The following is a 20,418-nucleotide window of genomic DNA, read 5'->3' as shown; positions in this document are numbered from 1 at the left end:
GGTCAGGACTCTGGGTCAGACTCTGGATCAGACTCTGGGTCAGACTCTGGGTCAGACTCTGGGTCAGACTCTGGGTCAGACTCTGGGTCAGACTCTGGGTCAGGACTCTGGGTCAGACTCTGGGTCAGACTCTGGGTCAGACTCTGGGTCAGGACTCTGGGTCAGACTCTGGGTCAGACTCTGGGTCAGACTCTGGGTCAGACTCTGGGTCAGGACTCTGGGTCAGACTCTGGGTCAGACTCTGGACTGGAGTGTGTTTTCCAGCCAGATGCTGCACAGCTGGAGGAGACAGGAGGTGCAGCAGCTTCTCCACCGGCTCTCTGAGGCCAGCTGCCATGTTTCTGAGCCCTGCTCTGCTCTGTGTTGCAGGTGAGGACGCAGCTGTGCGCCGCCCCCCCGCAGGACACGCCTATATCCTGGTTTACGGGGTCAGTAAGTGAAGCAGCGGTTTGCACAGGGACCACGAGTCCCACCCAAAGTCTGGGGGTCGTTCCTGCCAACATTTCTGATGATATTCTAACTGAACGTTTAGCTGCATCATGCATTAAATGTAATATTTTTCACAAACTCATTCGTAGTGTTCAGAGTCTGCAGAGGAGTGTTTTTCTGATGTCATCATTAAAGGTGCAGCGTCCCACCAAAGCTCAGACCGAGCTCTCGGGTCAGAGAGAAGACGCTGAGAACCTGATTCTGGTCTGTCTTACAGAACGCTGCTGCTGAGCCCCGGGGTCTGATGGTGGCGCTGCAGAGCGCTGCTGAAGGTGAGTTCACCTGAACTTAGAGCTGTACAGAACAGGCGGGCCTCTGGTGCTGCTCACGGGCTCTGAGGAAGGAGATGGACCCGATGGACCTGATGGACCTGATGGACCTGATGGCACCAAACCACTTCAGCGCCTGGCTTCAGTCACGGCTGAGAGCTGAGAGCTCAGTTAGTTTTGGACCAAGATTAATGATTAAAGAGATTAAACCACAGCAACATGTCGGCATGTTCTCTAACTGGGCCGGGAACCGAGCCCCCGAAGAACCGGGCCCCGAGGAACCGAGCCCTGAGGAACCGAGCCCTGAGGAACAGAGCTCTGAGGAACCTGGTGACTCCCTCCTCACTGACCCGGTTTACGTTGCTTCAGCTAAACAGGAAGCATTAGAATAAGCTGCAGCTTTGATGAACAGCGCAGATCCAAAGTTCTGCTTCTAACAGACGGAATATTTAAAAAACATTCAGAAACAACTTTAAATGTGGTTCTGCTCACGGTCCGGTCCGGTCCGGTCCAAGAGGATTAGTCAAAATGTGTTTTTATGTTCTTCACGATTCATTCATCTGTTGAGTTGTTTTGCTTTAATCGGAGGATGTCTGAAGCCGGTTCTGGTCCTCGGGCTGGTTCTGGTCCTCGGGCTGGTTCTGGTCCTCGGGCTGGTTCTGGTCCTTGGGCCGGTTCTGGTCCTCGGGCTGGTTCTGGTCCTCGGGCTGGTTCTGGTCCTCGGGCCGGTTCTGTCCTCGGGCCGCTTCTGGTCCTCGGGCCGGTTCTGTTCTGGTCCTCGGGCCGGTTCTGGTCCTCGGCTGGTTCTGGTCCTCGGGCCGCTTCTGGTCCTCGGGCCGGTTCTGTTCTGGTCCTCGGGCCGGTTCTGGTCCTCGGCCGGTTCTGGTCCTCGGCCGGTTCTGGTCCTCGGCCGGTTCTGACCCAGGTGTGATTCAGATGTTGTTTGGCGTATGAAGTAAAATGTTGTTTTGTTTCAGGTGAGGACGGCGCCGGCTCCCCTGACGCCACAGGCTCCTCCCGTCAGGCTGATGACCACGAATATGCCCGGCCGCCGTCGCCACCCGCCGCCGCCGCAGGGGGTGGAGCCAGAAGCGAGCGCCGCAGCCGCAGGAAGAAGGCGGCCATGGCAGCGGCCGCAGAGCCTCCCCTGCGGTGCTCGCGGTGCGCCATGCTGTTTCCCAGCGCCGAGCGGCTCGCCAAACACCAGCAGAAGTCCCACCCCGCCTGCTCGCTGTGCGGCGCCCCGTTCACCGGCATCATGAAGCTCCGCGAACACGAGATGAAAGCCCACGGGCTGCTGCCGTACACCTGCGGGTACTGCCCCAAGAGGTTTAACCACAAGGCGCACCGCGACCTGCACGAGAAGGCGAGGCACACCGGCGAGAAGAGCTGCCACTGCGACATCTGTGGGAAGGGCTACTCCTGCGCCAGCGTGCTGAAGACCCACCGCCTCACGCACTTCGACAAGACCTTCATCTGCGACGTGTGCGGGAAGGGCTTCTACCACGCCTGCCACCTGACGCGCCACAAGCTGGTGCACCAGGAGGCGCGGCCGCACCGCTGCGCCACCTGCGGGAAGGGCTTCACGCAGGCCGCCAACCTGCGCAGCCACCAGGCCACCCACAGCGGCGAGAGGCAGCTGTGCTCCGTCTGTGGGAGGAGCTTCCGCTGCCTGAGGAACCACGTCATCAGCAAACACGCCCACGAGCTGCCCGCCAGCGAGCTGCCCGCCGCCAGCGCCATCATCAGCTGCGAGGTCTGCGGGAAGAAGTTCCCCAACCCGTCGCAGTACCGGCTCCACCAGAGGAGCCACACCGGAGAGAAGCCGTACCACTGCGAGGTCTGCGGGAAAAGCTACCGGCTGAAGGAGCTGCTGCGCGACCACCGCTACACCCACAGCGGCGAGAAGCCCTACAGCTGCTCGCTGTGCCCCAAGACCTTCAACATGGCCACCAGCTTCACCAGGCACCGCAGCATCCACACCGGAGAGACGCCGTACAGCTGCCACGCCTGCGGGAAACACTTCCGCCTGCTCACCTTCCTCAAGGCTCACCTGCAGACCAAAGCTCACCTGAAGCAGCAGAAGCAGGACGCTGACCTCTGACCTCAGCCCCTCCTCCAGCCTGGACTCCATGGGAACAGGAAGTGAACCTGTAAAATGAGCAGATGGCGTCAGAAAGAAGCTGCGACAGTGAAGGAAGCGTTTAATAAATGTGGTTTTATGTTTGATCTCTGACACTGAAGCTCCACGAGGTCACGTGACTCTGAGGTCACGTGACTCTGAGGTCACGTGACTCTGAGGTCACGTGACTCTGAGGTCACGGGACTCTGAGGTCACATGACTCTGAGGTCACGGGACTCTGAGGTCATGTGACTCTGAGGTCACGTGACTCATGTTCCAGGTTTTGAGCGGCTGCTGCCTTCAGTGAAATGTATCAATAAAGTTGTAAGTTAACAGTGTTGTTGTGTTTTCTAAAGTCAGGATTCAGCATCACTGATTCCCTCCAGCTCCTCCGCTCACACCGAGCTCAGGCGCCATCCCAGGCGCCATCCCAGGCGCCATCTCAGGCGCCATCTCAGGCGCCATCCCAGGCGCCATCTCAGGCGCCAGCTCAGGCGCATTTCCTTTTCTTATTGGTAACTGCTGGAAGTGAATCAGAAACATCTATAGAAACCTGGACTTTAGGCTTTAGAACTTCCCATTTGCTGTGGCTCCAGTCCAACCCGGTTCTGTTCTGTGTTGGGTCCAGTTTGAGCAGCAGCCTTCAGTCTGACTGCTGTACTCCGGATTAAAGGACGTCTACAGCAGCAGTTAATCCCACTCTTCTATCTGAACAATAGATTTAATCACCTCCATGACGGCTGATTGTTAATCTGAGGAGAGACACAAACATGTTGTTTATTGGCGAGTTAAAGAAGCCGTGTCACAGCTCCTCGTGGTTCCGGGGGACTCGGGTGGTTCCAGGTGGTTCCAGGGGACTCGGGTGGTTCCAGGTGGTTCCGGGGGACTCAGGTGATCCCAGGTGGTTCCGGGGGACTCGGGTGATGGTTCCGGGGGACTCGGGTGGTTCCAGGTGGTTCCGGGGGACTCGGGTGGTTCCAGGTGGTTCCAGGGGACTCGGGTGATCCCAGGTGGTTCCGGGGGACTTGGGTGATGGTTCCGGGGGACTCGGATGGTTCCAGGTGGTTCCGGGGGACTTGGGTGATGGTTCCGGGGGACTCGGGTGGTTCCAGGTGGTTCCAGGGGACTCAGGTGGTTCCAGGTGGTTCCGGGGGACTCGGGTGATCCCAGGTGGTTCCGGGGGACTCGGGTGATGGTTCCGGGGGACTCGGGTGGTTCCAGGTGGTTCCGGGGGACTCGGGTGGTTCCAGGTGGTTCCAGGGGACTCGGGTGATCCCAGGTGGTTCCGGGGGACTTGGGTGATGGTTCCGGGGGACTCGGATGGTTCCAGGTGGTTCCGGGGGACTTGGGTGATGGTTCCGGGGGACTCGGGTGGTTCCGGGGGACTCGGGTGATGGTTCCGGGGGACTCGGGTGGTTCCAGGTGGTTCCGGGGGACTCGGGTGATCCCAGATGGTTCCGGGGGACTCGGGTGATGGTTCCGGGGGACTCGGGTGGTTCCAGGTGGTTCCGGGGGACTTGGGTGATGGTTCCGGGGGACTCGGGTGGTTCCGGGGGACTCGGGTGGTTCCAGGTGGTTCCGGGGGACTCGGGTGATCCCAGATGGTTCCGGGGGACTCGGGTGATGGTTCCGGGGGACTCGGGTGGTTCCAGGTGGTTCCGGGGGACTTGGGTGATGGTTCCGGGGGGCTCGGATGGTTCCAGGTGATCCCAGATGGTTCCGGGGGGCTCGGATGGTTCCAGGTGATCCCAGATGGTTCCGGGGGACTCGGGTGATGGTTCCGGGGGGCTCGGATGGTTCCAGGTGATCCCAGATGGTTCTGGGGGGCTCAGGTGATCCCAGATGGTTCCGGGGGACTCGGGTGGTTCCAGGTGGTTCCGGGGGACTCGGGTGATCCCAGATGGTTCCGGGGGACTCGGGTGATGGTTCCGGGGGACTCGGGTGGTTCCAGGTGGTTCCAGGGGACTCAGGTGGTTCCAGGTGGTTCCGGGGGACTCGGGTGATCCCAGGTGGTTCCGGGGGACTCGGGTGATGGTTCCGGGGGACTCGGGTGGTTCCAGGTGGTTCCGGGGGACTCGGGTGGTTCCAGGTGGTTCCAGGGGACTCGGGTGATCCCAGGTGGTTCCGGGGGACTTGGGTGATGGTTCCGGGGGACTCGGATGGTTCCAGGTGGTTCCGGGGGACTTGGGTGATGGTTCCGGGGGACTCGGGTGGTTCCGGGGGACTCGGGTGATGGTTCCGGGGGACTCGGGTGGTTCCAGGTGGTTCCGGGGGACTCGGGTGATCCCAGATGGTTCCGGGGGACTCGGGTGATGGTTCCGGGGGACTCGGGTGGTTCCAGGTGGTTCCGGGGGACTTGGGTGATGGTTCCGGGGGACTCGGGTGGTTCCGGGGGACTCGGGTGGTTCCAGGTGGTTCCGGGGGACTCGGGTGATCCCAGATGGTTCCGGGGGACTCGGGTGATGGTTCCGGGGGACTCGGGTGGTTCCAGGTGGTTCCGGGGGACTTGGGTGATGGTTCCGGGGGGCTCGGATGGTTCCAGGTGATCCCAGATGGTTCCGGGGGGCTCGGATGGTTCCAGGTGATCCCAGATGGTTCCGGGGGACTCGGGTGATGGTTCCGGGGGGCTCGGATGGTTCCAGGTGATCCCAGATGGTTCTGGGGGGCTCAGGTGATCCCAGATGGTTCCGGGGGACTCGGGTGGTTCCAGGTGGTTCCGGGGGACTCGGGTGGTTCCAGGTGGTTCCGGGGGACTTGGGTGATGGTTCCGGGGGGTTCGGATGGTTCCAGGTGATCCCAGATGGTTCCGGGGGACTCGGGTGATGGTTCCAGGTGGTTCCGGGGGGCTCGAGTGATGGTTCCGGGGGACTCGGGTGATGGTTCCGGGGGACTCGGGTGATCCCAGATGGTTCCGGGGGACTCGGGTGGTTCCGGGGGGCTCGAGTGATGGTTCCAGGTGGTTCCGGGTGATCCCAGGTGGTTCCGGGGGGCTCACAGACAGGTGATGTACTGGTGTTGCTGCAGCCTCTCAGGACACAACATGTTTGTTGCAGACTGAAGCTGCAGGTTTCACATGAACATCATCTGAAAAACAACAAACTAATCTGCTTAAATCTGCAAACAAACAGAATTAATGAGAGGAACCGAGCTTCAGGTTTCCTCTCCTTTCATATTTCAGTTTTATGTGACCTGCAGCACTGAGACTTTCATCAGGCTCATTTGTTCTCTGGGGTTTCATCGTCACTGATGACTTTAAGGTAATTATAACCTGATGTGAACCAGCAGCTCCTGCAGTGACCTGCAGGGGGCAGCAGCGGTCAGAGCGGGAAACTTCATAATTAAGATAAATATGACTTGTTTCTTGTCCTGTTGGATCTCAGAGCTGCATTTGATACGATCGATCACAGCATTCTGTTACAGAGACTTCAACATGTTGTTGGGATTAAAGGAACTGCATTAGGCTGGTTTAAGTCATATTTATCTGATAGATTTCAGTTTGTTCTTGTAAATGAAGAATCTTCCTCACACACCAGAGTAAGTCATGGAGTTCCTCAGGGTTCTGTGCTTGGACCGATTCTTTTTACTTTATACATGCTTCCATTAGGTAACATTATCAGACAGCATGGCATGAATTTCCATTGTTATGCTGATGATACTCAGCTGAACTTATCTATGAAACCAGATGAAACCTACAGGTTGGTCAGACTACAAGCCTGTCTTAAAGACATAAAGAGCTGGATGACTCTGAACTTTCTGCCTCTGGTTCTACAGTGAGGAACCTTGGAGTTATTTCTGACCAGGATCTGTCCTCTGACCCACATATAAAACAGGTTTCTGCCTCCTTTCACCTTCATAATATCATTAAAATCAGGACCATCCTGTCTCAGGGTGATGCAGAGAAACTGCTCCATGCATCTGTTCCTTCAGGACTGAACTACTGTAATTCCTTATTATTGTTCTGTCCCACAGATTCTCTGAAAAGCCTCCAGCTGATCCAAAACCCTGCAGCCAGAGTTCTGCTGAGATCTAACAGCAGAGATCATGTTTCTCCAGTTTTAGCTTCTCTTCATTGGCTCCCTGTTAGATTCAGAATAGAATTTAAGCTTCTTCTTAGTTATCTCGGGTTTGTTTTTGTAAATCACTCTGAGATGGATTGAAGGTGTAAAAACAGCTGGATTTGCTGTCCTAGAAGTTTAGATTTCTGTGAAAAGGAGTAGAACAAAGTAGAGGTTCGACATCATGAGTCAGAGAGTTTTCACCTGAATCAGAGGAACATTATTATTATAACAGATTATTTTCACATTTCTCATCAGTTTCTCACATAAAACGTAAAATGAAGCAAACATTCTGATATAAAAATGTTAAAATGATGAAAGTTCTGCCTGATTTGAACTCAGTTGATGAACAGGAGTGAACCAGTCTATCAGTTATTGATTATTGATCCCTGGGCCGTTCGCTCCGCCTCTCTGCCGCACCTGAGCTCACCTGGTGGAGGAGGGAGGGGGAGGAGGGGGGAGCCGGGCTTGCGTCGCGGCTCAGGATCAACATGGCAGCTCAGAGCAGGGGGACCGGACTCCTCTGGACCCTGGTGGGCCGCCGCAGTGCGTTGGTACCGGGGCAGATACGGAGCGGGCGCAGCCGCTGGCTGTCCTCCCTCCAGCCTCCCCCTCCACCCGGCACCTGGAGCTCCCAGCTGTCCCGGCTGCCCTACCGGGACCTGTACCGGCTCTCGGTGACGGACCCGGGTCGGTTCTGGGGGGCGGCCGCCGTCGACAAGCTGCGCTGGATGGAACCGTTTCAGCGGGTCCGGGACTGCGACCTCAGCCGCGGAGAGATCAGCTGGTTCCGGGGAGGAAAGCTTAATGTCTCCGGTAAGTTTTTAGTAAACTGATCAATAATCAATCGATCAAAGAAGCGGTTTTTGCTCCGTGTTGAGTCCTGCTTCCCTCAGCTGATTAATACATTTCTGATGGATCAATAAGTGCAGAACTGTTTGTTCTGAAGTGGGTCATCGGGTAAGCCGAACCGGGACCTTTCCCCTCATTAAAACCAGCTTGTTGCTGATCAGGTTTTTATTCAAACAAGATAAATGTAGAGGAAATGATCTGAGTGTGACCCACAGCAGGTCAGAGGTCATGACCCATCAATGATGTCATCAGATCTGAGATTAAAGTCACAGCCGAACGTCTTTATAAAACACCTCAAAGATGGAGTAACTTTTATTTCTGACACCAAAACCTGCACAGATTTAAAGAGTTTAAGCAGCTGTTCCAGCTGCCGACTGACAGGAAACCAGAGAGGATTATAAACTCCTCCAAGAAGGGAACTCAGAGGCAGAAGATGTCAGTCAGCTGACTCTGAAAGGTGGAGAAAGAACAAAGAAAATGAGAAGCTTTTCCCAGCGAAACATTCAGGTCAAAGAGTCGGGAAAGAATCATAAAGCATCAGCAGCTCCTGAAGAGGAGAGAAGCAGCTGAAGAGAAGCAGCCGAAGAAAAGCAGCCGAAGAGAAGAAAAGCAGCCGAAGAGAAGAAAAGCAGCCGAAGAAAAGAAAAGCAGCCGAAGAAAAGCAGCCGAAGAAAAGCAGCCGAAGAAAAGAAAAGCAGCCGAAGAGAAGAAAAGCAGCCGAAGAAAAGCAGCCGAAGAAAAGCAGCCGAAGAAAAGCAGCCGAAGAAAAGCAGCCGAAGAAAAGAAAAGCAGCCGAAGAAAAGCAGCCGAAGAAAAGCAGCCGAAGAAAAGGTTTATGTTTATGCATTTATCAGACGCTTTTATCCAAAGCGACTTACAGGTAGGCAGTCAGGGTGAGGGGCCTTGTCTAAGGACCCCTACTGGAGGTAATACCTTTCATGCAGGGGATTTAAACTCAGGTCTCCCACACAGAAGGTGGCAATGATACCTCTACTCTATCCAGCCCCAGAAAATAAAAAAGTCCAGAAAAGCAGCTGAAGAGAAGAAAAGCAGCTGAAGAGAAGCAGGGCTTCTGAGGATGGAAGTGACTCAGAGAGGAGCTGAAACTAAGTTTGGTTCATTTGGTTCAAACTGTCAGTTACAGGGTTTTATTGGATCTTTGACCCGATGAGGAGACAGAACCAGAACCAGCTGGAGCTGTGGGTTTGGTTAACAGAAACCCGGTTTACTGTGTTGGTGTAAATCATTCAGTGTGTGAACGCCCTGCTGTTGTTTTTCTGTCTCAGACTTAATCCAATAACAATCCAATAACCACAGCTGGGTGACTTGCTGCAGATCTGATACGGGATCAGCTTTTTCTTGCTGTTTGTTGCACAAATGATTCTGTGAACCTGCCTCAAACAGGATCTTCAGCCTGAAATCCACTTTGGGATTAATGTTCAATCAGAGCATAAATGACCTCGTGTGTGCTGGTGATGACACGCCTCACGGCACGCCGCCTCACGGCACGCCGCCTCAGGGCACGCCGCCTCAGGGCACGCCACCTCAAGATGAGGGAGGATCAGAGGAAACCGTCTTTTTAAGAGTTAATGCTGATCAGGTTCCAACAGAACATTTATCCCCTGTCTGCCTCTGAGGGGAACCAGAACTGGGTCATAGATCCAGTGTGGTGAGTTTTATTCTTATTTCTCAGTTATAAACCAGTGATCAATCGGTTTTATTCAGTTATAAACCAGTGATCAATTGGTTTTATTCAGTTATAAACCAGTGATCAATAGGTTTTATTCAGTTATAAACCAGTGATCAATAGGTTTTATTCAGTTATAAACCAGTGATCAATCGGTTTTATTCGGTTATAAACCAGTGATCAATCGGTTTTATTCGGTTATAAACCAGTGATCAATCGGTTTTATTCGGTTATAAACCAGTGATCAATCGGTTTTATTCAGTTATAAACCAGTGATCAATCGGTTTTATTCAGTTATAAACCAGTGATCAATCGGTTTTATTCAGTTATAAAACAGTGATCAATCGGTTTTATTCGGTTATAAACCAGTGATCAATCGGTTTTATTCAGTTATAAACCAGTGATCAATAGGTTTTATTCAGTTATAAACCAGTGATCAATCGGTTTTATTCAGTTATAAACCAGTGATCGATCGGTTTTATTCAGTTATAAACCAGTGATCAATAGGTTTTATTCAGTTATAAACCAGTGATCAATCGGTTTTATTCGGTTATAAACCAGTGATCAATAGGTTTTATTCAGTTATAAACCAGTGATCAATCGGTTTTATTCAGTTATAAACCAGTGATCAATAGGTTTTATTCAGTTATAAACCAGTGATCGATCGGTTTTATTCAGTTATAAACCAGTGATCAATAGGTTTTATTCAGTTATAAACCAGTGATCAATCGGTTTTATTCAGTTATAAAACAGTGATCAATCGGTTTTATTCGGTTATAAACCAGTGATCAATCGGTTTTATTCAGTTATAAACCAGTGATCGATCGGTTTTATTCAGTTATAAACCAGTGATCAATAGGTTTTATTCAGTTATAAACCAGTGATCAATCGGTTTTATTCGGTTATAAACCAGTGATCAATAGGTTTTATTCAGTTATAAACCAGTGATCAATCGGTTTTATTCAGTTATAAACCAGTGATCAATCGGTTTTATTCAGTTATAAACCAGTGATCAATCGGTTTTATTCAGTTATAAACCAGTGATCAATCGGTTTTATTCGGTTATAAACCAGTGATCAATAGGTTTTATTCAGTTATAAACCAGTGATCAATCGGTTTTATTCAGTTATAAACCAGTGATCGATCGGTTTTATTCAGTTATAAACCAGTGATCAATAGGTTTTATTCAGTTATAAACCAGTGATCAATCGGTTTTATTCAGTTATAAACCAGTGATCAATTGGTTTTATTCAGTTATAAACCAGTGATCAATCGGTTTTATTCAGTTATAAACCAGTGATCAATCGGTTTTATTCGGTTATAAACCAGTGATCAATCGTTTTTATTCGGTTATAAACCAGTGATCAATCGGTTTTATTCAGTTATAAACCAGTGATCAATCGGTTTTATTCAGTTATAAACCAGTGATCAATCGGTTTTATTCAGTTATAAACCAGTGATCAATCGGTTTTATTCAGTTATAAACCAGTGATCGATCGGTTTTATTCAGTTATAAACCAGTGATCAATCGGTTTTATTCGGTTATAAACCAGTGATCAATAGGTTTTATTCAGTTATAAACCAGTGATCAATCGGTTTTATTCAGTTATAAACCAGTGATCAATCGGTTTTATTCAGTTATAAACCAGTGATCAATCGGTTTTATTCGGTTATAAACCAGTGATCAATAGGTTTTATTCAGTTATAAACCAGTGATCAATCGGTTTTATTCGGTTATAAACCAGTGATCAATAGGTTTTATTCAGTTATAAACCAGTGATCAATCGGTTTTATTCAGTTATAAACCAGTGATCAATCGGTTTTATTCAGTTATAAACCAGTGATCAATCGGTTTTATTCAGTTATAAACCAGTGATCAATCGGTTTTATTCGGTTATAAACCAGTGATCAATAGGTTTTATTCAGTTATAAACCAGTGATCAATCGGTTTTATTCAGTTATAAACCAGTGATCAATCGGTTTTATTCAGTTATAAACCAGTGATCAATCGGTTTTATTCGGTTATAAACCAGTGATCAATAGGTTTTATTCAGTTATAAACCAGTGATCAATCGGTTTTATTCAGTTATAAACCAGTGATCAATCGGTTTTATTCAGTTATAAACCAGTGATCAATCGGTTTTATTCAGTTATAAACCAGTGATCAATAGGTTTTATTCAGTTATAAACCAGTGATCAATTGGTTTTATTCAGTTATAAACCAGTGATCAATCGGTTTTATTCAGTTATAAACCAGTGATCAATCGGTTTTATTCAGTTATAAACCAGTGATCAATCGGTTTTATTCAGTTATAAACCAGTGATCAATCGGTTTTATTCAGTTATAAACCAGTGATCAATAGGTTTTATTCAGTTATAAACCAGTGATCAATCGGTTTTATTCAGTTATAAACCAGTGATCAATCGTTTTTATTCGGTTATAAACCAGTGATCAATCGGTTTTATTCAGTTATAAACCAGTGATCAATCGGTTTTATTCAGTTATAAACCAGTGATCAATCGGTTTTATTCAGTTATAAACCAGTGATCAATCGGTTTTATTCAGTTATAAACCAGTGATCAATAGGTTTTATTCAGTTATAAACCAGTGATCAATTGGTTTTATTCAGTTATAAACCAGTGATCAATAGGTTTTATTCAGTTATAAACCAGTGATCAATCGGTTTTATTCAGTTATAAACCAGTGATCAATCGGTTTTATTCAGTTATAAACCAGTGATCAATAGGTTTTATTCAGTTATAAACCAGTGATCAATTGGTTTTATTCAGTTATAAACCAGTGATCAATAGGTTTTATTCAGTTATAAACCAGTGATCAATCGGTTTTATTCAGTTATAAACCAGTGATCAATAGGTTTTATTCAGTTATAAACCAGTGATCAATTGGTTTTATTCAGTTATAAACCAGTGATCAATAGGTTTTATTCAGTTATAAACCAGTGATCAATTGGTTTTATTCAGTTATAAACCAGTGATCAATAGGTTTTATTCAGTTATAAACCAGTGATCAATCGGTTTTATTCAGTTATAAACCAGTGATCAATAGGTTTTATTCAGTTATAAACCAGTGATCAATAGGTTTTATTCAGTTATAAACCAGTGATCAATCGGTTTTATTCGGTTATAAACCAGTGATCAATCGTTTTTATTCGGTTATAAACCAGTGATCAATCGGTTTTATTCAGTTATAAACCAGTGATCAATCGGTTTTATTCAGTTATAAACCAGTGATCAATCGGTTTTATTCAGTTATAAACCAGTGATCAATAGGTTTTATTCAGTTATAAACCAGTGATCGATCGCTGACTGCAGGACTGAATCCGGACGCTAATCAATAATGAAAAGAACTGAATCCCAAACAAACCTGTAAACTTTCTGATAAAGTCTGATCATCCAATTCAGACCTAATAAAAGTCTTTATTTATGGAGCAGAAACTAAGTGAACCCTCCCTGCTGCTGCTGATCAATGCTCTGATCGATTGATCAGCAGCTCTGTAGGTTCTGTCAGAACGGAGTGGATCTGGTTCCTGTCAGTCAGCAGCTGGAAACACCTGCTGCAGCTGTTTATTCTGCTTTGTCCCACAAATCAGAATATTGATTTACCTGCTGCAGCTGATTTACCTGCTGCAGGTGATTTACCTGCTGCAGCTGATTTACCTGCTGCAGCTGATTTACCTGCTGCAGGTGATTTACCTGCTGCAGCTGTTTATTCTGCTGTCAGCTGTTTGAAGCTCTGTGTTTCCTGCAGTGAACTGCCTGGACGTGCAGGTGGAGAAACATCCGGACCGGGTGGCTCTGATCTGGGAGCGGGACGAACCCGGCACCGAGGTGAAGGTCTCCTACAGGTAAGAACATCTCACTGTCCTCAGAGCGCTTTCTGCTTCCCAGACACCACAGAGAAGAAGAGCAGGAGGCTCCTCCCTCACCTGAGCTCACAGGTGAGGGTTCTGACCCAAAGAAGGAGGGCCTGGTTTCCTTCAGAGGGGGGGGCTGTCTGGATCATGATGTCTGCAGGTTTCACAGTCAGATCAGAACCAGAACCGGCAGCTCAACCACAGCAGGAAATGTGAGATTTGGTGCTGAGCTGCTGACACATAATCAAAGTTTTTCCTCTAACTTTAGTGTAAAAGACGGTTAAAAGCTGTTAAACTTTCAGCCCAAACACACTTTGAAGCTTTTCTTTTAGACTTTGTGGAGTAAAATTCAGCAGCTTTGCTGTATTTCCCTCTTTGATGGTTCATCTTCTGCAGATTCCTTCTCTGAAACGAGTCGTTTTCTCCCTCGTGGGATGATAAAGGTGATTTTATTCCATAATGTGGTGTAAAGGATGATGGCGTCGCCCTCTTGTTCCCTCAGAGAGCTGCTGGAGACGACCTGCCGCCTCGCCAACACTTTGAAGACCCATGGGATCGGCCGAGGGGACAGGGTGGCCCTCTACATGCCGGTGTCGCCGCTGGCTGTGGCCGCCATGTTGGCCTGCGCCCGCATCGGCGCCGTCCACACCGTGGTGTTCGCCGGCTTCAGCTCGGAGGCGCTGGCCGGACGGATCCAGGATGGTGAGTCCAGCTGGTCCAGGTGTCTGTCTGTGGTGGGTTGGATCAGCTGGGTCCTTATCTGTGCTGAGCCCGAGGTCCAGAACAAACTCAGGAGGCGAAGAACCGGAGGTAGAACCGGAGGTAGAACCTGGGGTACAACCGGGGATAGAACCTGGGGTAGAACCGGGGGTAGAACCGGGGGTAGAACCGGGGATAGAACCGGGGATAGAACCTGGGGTAGAACCTGGGGTAGAACCGGGGATAGAACCGGGGGTAGAAGCGGGGGTAGAACCGGGGATAGAACCGGGGGTAGAAGCGGGGGTAGAAGCGGGGGTAGAACCGGGGATAGAACTGGGGGTAGAACCGGGGGTAGAACTGGGGGTAGAACCGGGGGTAGAACCGGGGGTAGAACCGGGGGTAGAAGCGGGGGTAGAACCGGGGGTAGAACCGGGGGTAGAACCTGGGATAGAACCGGGGGTAGAAGCGGGGGTAGAACCGGGGATAGAACCGGGGGTAGAAGCGGGGGTAGAAGCGGGGGTAGAACCGGGGGTAGAACCTGGGGTAGAACCGGGGGTAGAACCGGGGGTAGAACCGGGGATAGAACCTGGGATAGAACCGGGGATAGAACCGGGGGTAGAAGCGGGGGTAGAAGCGGGGGTAGAACCGGGGGTAGAACCTGGGGTAGAACCGGGGGTAGAACCGGGGGTAGAACCTGGGGTAGAACCGGGGGTAGAACCTGGGGTAGAACCGGGGATAGAACCGGGGTAGAAGCGGGGGTAGAACCGGGGATAGAACCGAGGGTAGAACCTGGGGTAGAACCTGGGGTAGAACCGAGGGTAGAACCTGGGGTAGAACCTGGGGTAGAACCGGGGGTAGAACCTGGGGTAGAACCGGGGGTAGAAGCGGGGCCTGTTCTGTTCCTGCAGCTGTTCCCCATAGAACCTGTTCTGTTCCTGCAGGTGTTCCCCATAGAGCCCTGTTCTGTTCCTGCAGGTGTTCCCCACAGAACCCTGTTCTGTTCCTGCAGCTGTTCCCCATAGAACCCTGTTCTGTTCCTGCAGGTGTTCCCCATAGAGCCCTGTTCTGTTCCTGCAGGTGTTCCCCATAGAACCTGTTCTGTTCCTGCAGGTGTTCCCCATAGAGCCCTGTTCTGTTCCTGCAGGTGTTCCCCATATAACCTGTTCTGTTCCTGCAGGTGTTCCCCATAGAACCCTGTTCTGTTCCTGCAGGTGTTCCCCATAGAACCTGTTCTGTTCCTGCAGGTGTTCCCCATAGAACCCTGTTCTGTTCCTGCAGGTGTTCCCCATAGAACCCTGTTCTGTTCCTGCCGGTGTTCCCCATAGAACCTGTTCTGTTCCTGCAGGTGTTCCCCATAGAACCCTGTTCTGTTCCTGCAGGTGTTCCCAGGACACTTCAAAGATACAGTCCAACTCCAAATCCAACTGATTAACTTCTAATTAAATTCTAATTCTAATTCAGAGCCAACTAAAAAGCTGAGAACTCGTTGTTCTTCACATGCTTGAACAGATGCTCCAGATGTCATCATGAAGTGTTTATTCTTGAAAAAGTGAGAACGGCCAGTCATGAGATTCTGGAAACCAGATGAAATTGATGCTTTTCATCCAGTCCTGGCTGAGTTGAGCATGAATGGGACGGAGCTTTGCTTAGAACCGGGCTGAAGGTTCTGAGTCTGTAAAAAGGAGGCAGGAAGAGGAGGGCAGACCTCCTTCTGTGGTGTTCACCCCACCCCCCCCTGTCAGTTTAATCAGTCGGCTCAGAGGTGTGCAGCTCACACTTGCTGCTCAGGAACATTTGTGTTATGGAAACAGTTGCTGTGACATAAAACCGTGACGAGTCCACAGTGGGAGGATCTGCAGGAGCCGGCCTCCTGTGGAGCCTGTTGGTTCAGTCTCTGCTGCTCAGCAACTTCTGAATCTTTAAGCTAAAAAAGTGATGAATGCAGAGTTTCTAAGTGAAGCTTTGCAATCAACACATTTCATCTGAACACCAGCTGAAGGAAGGAAGAGCTTATTGAACATGTGAATCAGTTTGAGGAGCTGAGAGCTGGGTTCCATCCCTTAAAGCTTTCATGTTGTGTTAAATGCCTTCTTCCTGCTCCTGGGAGCAGATATCAGGGCGTCTGAGGTCACCAGCAGCTGTAACACAACCCTGGGATTCATAGTTCCCTAACAGCTTAGCTAATGGAGATGAGTTATTGCTGCTCCTTTCTGAAAGATGAACATTATTGTTCCCACATTACTTTGTTAGCTGAAGCTAACGCTAACAGCTTAGCTAATGAAGATGACGTACACCAACTTCTAAGGAGTTACTGCTGTTCCTACCTGAAAGATGAACATTATTGTTCCCACATTACTTTGTTAGCTGAAGCTTTCTAGCTGAACGGTTCCGTTCTGTAACTCAGACAACCTGCAGCTGTGTTTAAGGTGTGTTTCCAACACAACACCGGTCCTCTCCTCACTCTCGCTGTGCTAACGTTACATTATCGCCATGTTTCTGATAAAGATGGAGGTCTCCAGGTACAACTGTTTAATGAGGTTAATATATCCAAAATGTTTAAACGCAGTGATTAACGGTTCACATGCATTACTACGAGTTACGCTGTGCACATCTCCGGCTTGGTCCATTACTGTTGATGAGAAAGCATTGTTTGCTAGCATCTGCTGCTAATTCACAGCTAACTGCTAACTTCCAGCTAACTGCTAACTTACAGCTAACTGCTAACTCACAGCTAACTGCTAACCTGTTTCCCTCTGGGATCAGTAACTATCTGTATCTGTAGAGCTGGAGTGTTTCTGACTGCAGGAACAGCTTCATTCTGTCTGTGTTTCTGCATTAAATCACACAGCAGATGAGTAGCTGCTGACTTCACCCAAAGCCTGTCTCAAACATCTCAATAAGACCTCAGGAAATTGTCAAATTATAAATGAAGGGCAGAACATGTCACAAAGTCATTACTGAGATGAATGTGTTACCCAGAGTCAGAAAGCAAAGTCTGAGGTCACATTCAGCAAAGTTAAGAACAGAATAATTAACAAACCCGCCATAAAGCAGCTCTGTCCCTGACTGAGGATGTTTGTTTGGTGTCTGGTTTTATCACCAGACTCTGGGTAACCTCAGAGTTTTACAGCAGCGAGTCCAAAGGTTCATCCAGTGACTGAAAACCAGCTGCAGAGGCGGAGAAGTCGGGTCTGTCACTGCTAACCTCTTCATTCGGGTCAATTCAGAAACACCTAAACTGCTCTTTTAGCTGCTTCCATCATCCAAATGTTTTCTGTGGCAGGAAACTGGCAAAGTAACGGAGGTTCAGACCTGAGCCTGTAATTTAAATAAATATTCTGAAACACATCTGTTGGTATTTAAAGCTCGTTGTGTGTCATCGAGCTGCCGATGAAACAGAAGTCCCAGCATCGATCCCTGAGGAACTCCAGAATCCTTCATATGAACACGTGTGTGTGTGTGTGTGTGTGTGTGTGTGTGTGTCTCCGTGTGTGTGTGTGTGTGTGTGTGTGTGTGTGTGTGTGTGTGTGTGTGTGTGCGGCAGCTCACTGTAAAGCCGTGATCACCTGTAATCAAGGTGTGAGAGGAGGCCGGCTCATCGAGCTCAAAGCCACTGTGGACGCTGCCGTGAAGAATTGTCCCTCCGTCCAACACGTCTTCGTCTCTCAGAGGACCGAAAGGCCTGCAGTGATGGGAGAGCTGGACGTCCCGCTGGAGGAGGTGGGACACCTGATCGATACACCTGATCGATACACCTGATCAGTACACTACAGAAACTTTGAATAATTCAATAACACATCACTGATATATGACCAGTCAGTCCCACAGGCGGTAGCATCGGTGGTATCGGTCCCACAGGCGGTAGCATCGGTGGTATCGGTCCCACAGGCGGTAGCATCGCTGGTATCGGTCCCACAGGCGGTAGCATCGGTGGTATCGGTCCCACAGGCGGTAGCATCGCTGGTATCGGTCCCACAGGGCGGTAGCATCGGTGGTATCGGTCCCACAGGCGGTAGCATCGCTGGTATCGGTCCCACAGGCGGTAGCATCGGTGGTATCGGTCCCACAGGCGGTAGCATCGGTGGTATCGGTCCCACAGGTGGTAGCATCGGTGGTATCGGTCCCACAGGGCGGTAGCATCGGTGGTATCGGTCCCACAGGGCGGTAGCATCGGTGGTATCGGTCCCACAGGGCGGTAGCATCGGTGGTATCGGTCCCACAGGCGGTAGCATCGGTGGTATCGGTCCCACAGGCGGTAGCATCGGTGGTATCGGTCCCACAGGCGGTAGCATCGGTGGTATCGGTCCCACAGGGCGGTAGCATCGGTGGTATCGGTCCCACAGGGCGGTAGCATCGGTGGTATCGGTCCCACAGGGCGGTAGCATCGGTGGTATCGGTCCCACAGGGCGGTAGCATCGCTGGTATCGGTCCCACAGGGCGGTAGCATCGGTGGTATCGGTCCCACAGGGCGGTAGCATCGGTGGTATCGGTCCCACAGGCGGTAGCATCGGTGGTATCGGTCCCACAGGCGGTAGCATCGGTGGTATCGGTCCCACAGGCGGTAGCATCGGTGGTATCGGTCCCACAGGCGGTAGCATCGGTGGTATCGGTCCCACAGGCGGTAGCATCGGTGGTATCGGTCCCACAGGCGGTAGCATCGGTGGTATCGGTCCCACAGGGCGGTAGCATCGGTGGTATCGGTCCCACAGGGCGGTAGCATCGCTGGTATCGGTCCCACAGGGCGGTAGCATCGGTGGTATCGGTCCCACAGGGCGGTAGCATCGGTGGTATCGGTCCCACAGGCGGTAGCATCGGTGGTATCGGTCCCACAGGCGGTAGCATCGGTGGTATCGGTCCCACAGGCGGTAGCATCGGTGGTATCGGTCCCACAGGCGGTAGCATCGGTGGTATCGGTCCCACAGGGCGGTAGCATCGGTGGTATCGGTCCCACAGGCGGTAGCATCGGTGGTATCGGTCCCACAGGGCGGTAGCATCGCTGGTATCAGTCCCACAGGCGGTAGCATCGGTGGTATCGGTCCCACAGGCGGTAGCATCGCTGGTATCGGTCCCACAGGCGGTAGCATCGCTGGTATCGGTCCCACAGGCGGTAGCATCGGTGGTATCGGTCCCACAGGCGGTAGCATCGGTGGTATCGGTCCCACAGGTGTGTCCTGTCTCTCAGGTGATGTCATCGCAGGCGGCGGCCTGTCCTGCGGAGCCTCTGGACAGCGAGGACGTCCTCTTCCTGCTCTACACGTCGGGCAGTACGGGGAAACCGAAAGGCATCGTCCACTCCCAGGCTGGATACCTGCTGTACGCCGCCCTGACTCACCAGGTAGCTGTCCTCCCTCCCTCCCTCCTTTCCTGCCTCCTTTCCTGCCTCCCTCCTTCCCTCCCTCCTTCCCTCCCTCCTTCCCTCCCTCCCTCTCAGATCAGGACATGGACTTTCTGCTGTGTGAGCATCACTTTGTTCCTCTCTGGCTGTAATTTGCTGTTTTAATGAGCTCGTAAAGACGAATCGGAACAGTTACACAACAGGGCGCCTGTCCTCCTTTCCTGCCTCCTTCCCTCCTTTCCTGCCTCCTTTCCTCCCTCCTTCCCTCACAGTTACACAACAGGGCGCCTGTCCTCCTTTCCTGCCTCCTTTCCTCCTTTCCTGCCTCCTTTCCTCCTTTCCTGCCTCCTTTCCTCCCTCCTTCCCTCACAGTTACACAACAGGGCTTCTGTTCACAGGAGGAAGAGCAGCAGGCCTCTGAAAGCTGTAAATTAGCTGTTTGTTCCCGACAGGCAGAAACATCTGCTGTGTGTTTAGGTCTGACATGGTGTTGTTGATGATAAGTGAATAAAAACAGAAATGCCCCCCCCCCCAGCTATCGGTGCTAATTTCTAAAGCAGCTTAGTGGCAGCTCAGAGTTCAGGCTTTTGGCTGCTTGTTTGGATGGAAAACAGGACAAAAGCTGATTTATGTGGAAAGGACGAAGGGCGCTGGGTCCACGCCAGGCTGAGAGAGGCCGTTGCCATGGAGACTCGTGTTGTCTCTTCAGTCGTTTTGTTTGTGGTCAAAACATCTTCGGACTCTTCCCTGAAAAGGCTGCATTCAAACCAATCAGCTGCTTCCCAGAGCTACCTTCTACCAGCTGACTGACAGACTTCCTGTTTCTGCCCTTAACGGGTCGTTGGGCTCAGAATCACTTCCCTGAGTCTGCTGGGTTCTGTGGGTCAGTCTGCTGGGTTCTGTGGGTCAGTCTGCTGTGGGTCAGTCTGCTGTGGGTCAGTCTGCTGTGGGTCAGTCTGCTGTGGTTCTGTGGGTCAGTCTGCTGGGTTCCGTGGGTCAGTCTGCTGTGGTTCTGTGGGTCAGTCTGCTGTGGTT

At 50.7% G+C, this 20,418-nt stretch overlaps 2 protein-coding genes across 2 annotated transcripts in view; both read left to right on the top strand.

Annotated features, from left to right (window-relative positions):
• Positions 1–835: 835 nt before the first annotated feature.
• On the top strand, positions 836–3,179 carry LOC140313367 (uncharacterized). Its single transcript, XM_072391443.1, has 2 exons — positions 836–1,088; positions 1,715–3,179. The coding sequence occupies exons 1-2, from the start codon at positions 836–838 to the stop codon at positions 2,860–2,862; spliced, it is 1,401 nt and encodes a 466-aa protein (XP_072247544.1). The 3' UTR covers positions 2,863–3,179.
• Positions 3,180–7,419: 4,240 nt separating this feature from the next.
• acss1 (acyl-CoA synthetase short chain family member 1) overlaps positions 7,420–20,418 on the top strand; it is a 29,582-nt gene continuing 16,583 nt past the window's right edge. Inside the window, exons 1-5 of the mRNA XM_072390458.1 lie at positions 7,420–7,751; positions 13,244–13,340; positions 13,852–14,051; positions 17,593–17,768; positions 19,231–19,383. Coding sequence (XP_072246559.1) covers positions 7,427–7,751; positions 13,244–13,340; positions 13,852–14,051; positions 17,593–17,768; positions 19,231–19,383 — 951 coding nt within the window. The 5' untranslated portion in view covers positions 7,420–7,426. The remainder of the gene's footprint in view (positions 7,752–13,243; positions 13,341–13,851; positions 14,052–17,592; positions 17,769–19,230; positions 19,384–20,418) is intronic.

The sequence above is a fragment of the Leuresthes tenuis genome, unplaced genomic scaffold (genome assembly GCF_036924035.1).
Source record: "Leuresthes tenuis unplaced genomic scaffold, fLeuTen1.0.hap1 SCAF_8, whole genome shotgun sequence".
Taxonomy (NCBI): domain Eukaryota; kingdom Metazoa; phylum Chordata; class Actinopteri; order Atheriniformes; family Atherinopsidae; genus Leuresthes; species Leuresthes tenuis.
The sequence above is the reverse complement of the archived record's forward strand: the minus strand, read 5'-3'. Positions and strand labels throughout refer to the sequence as shown.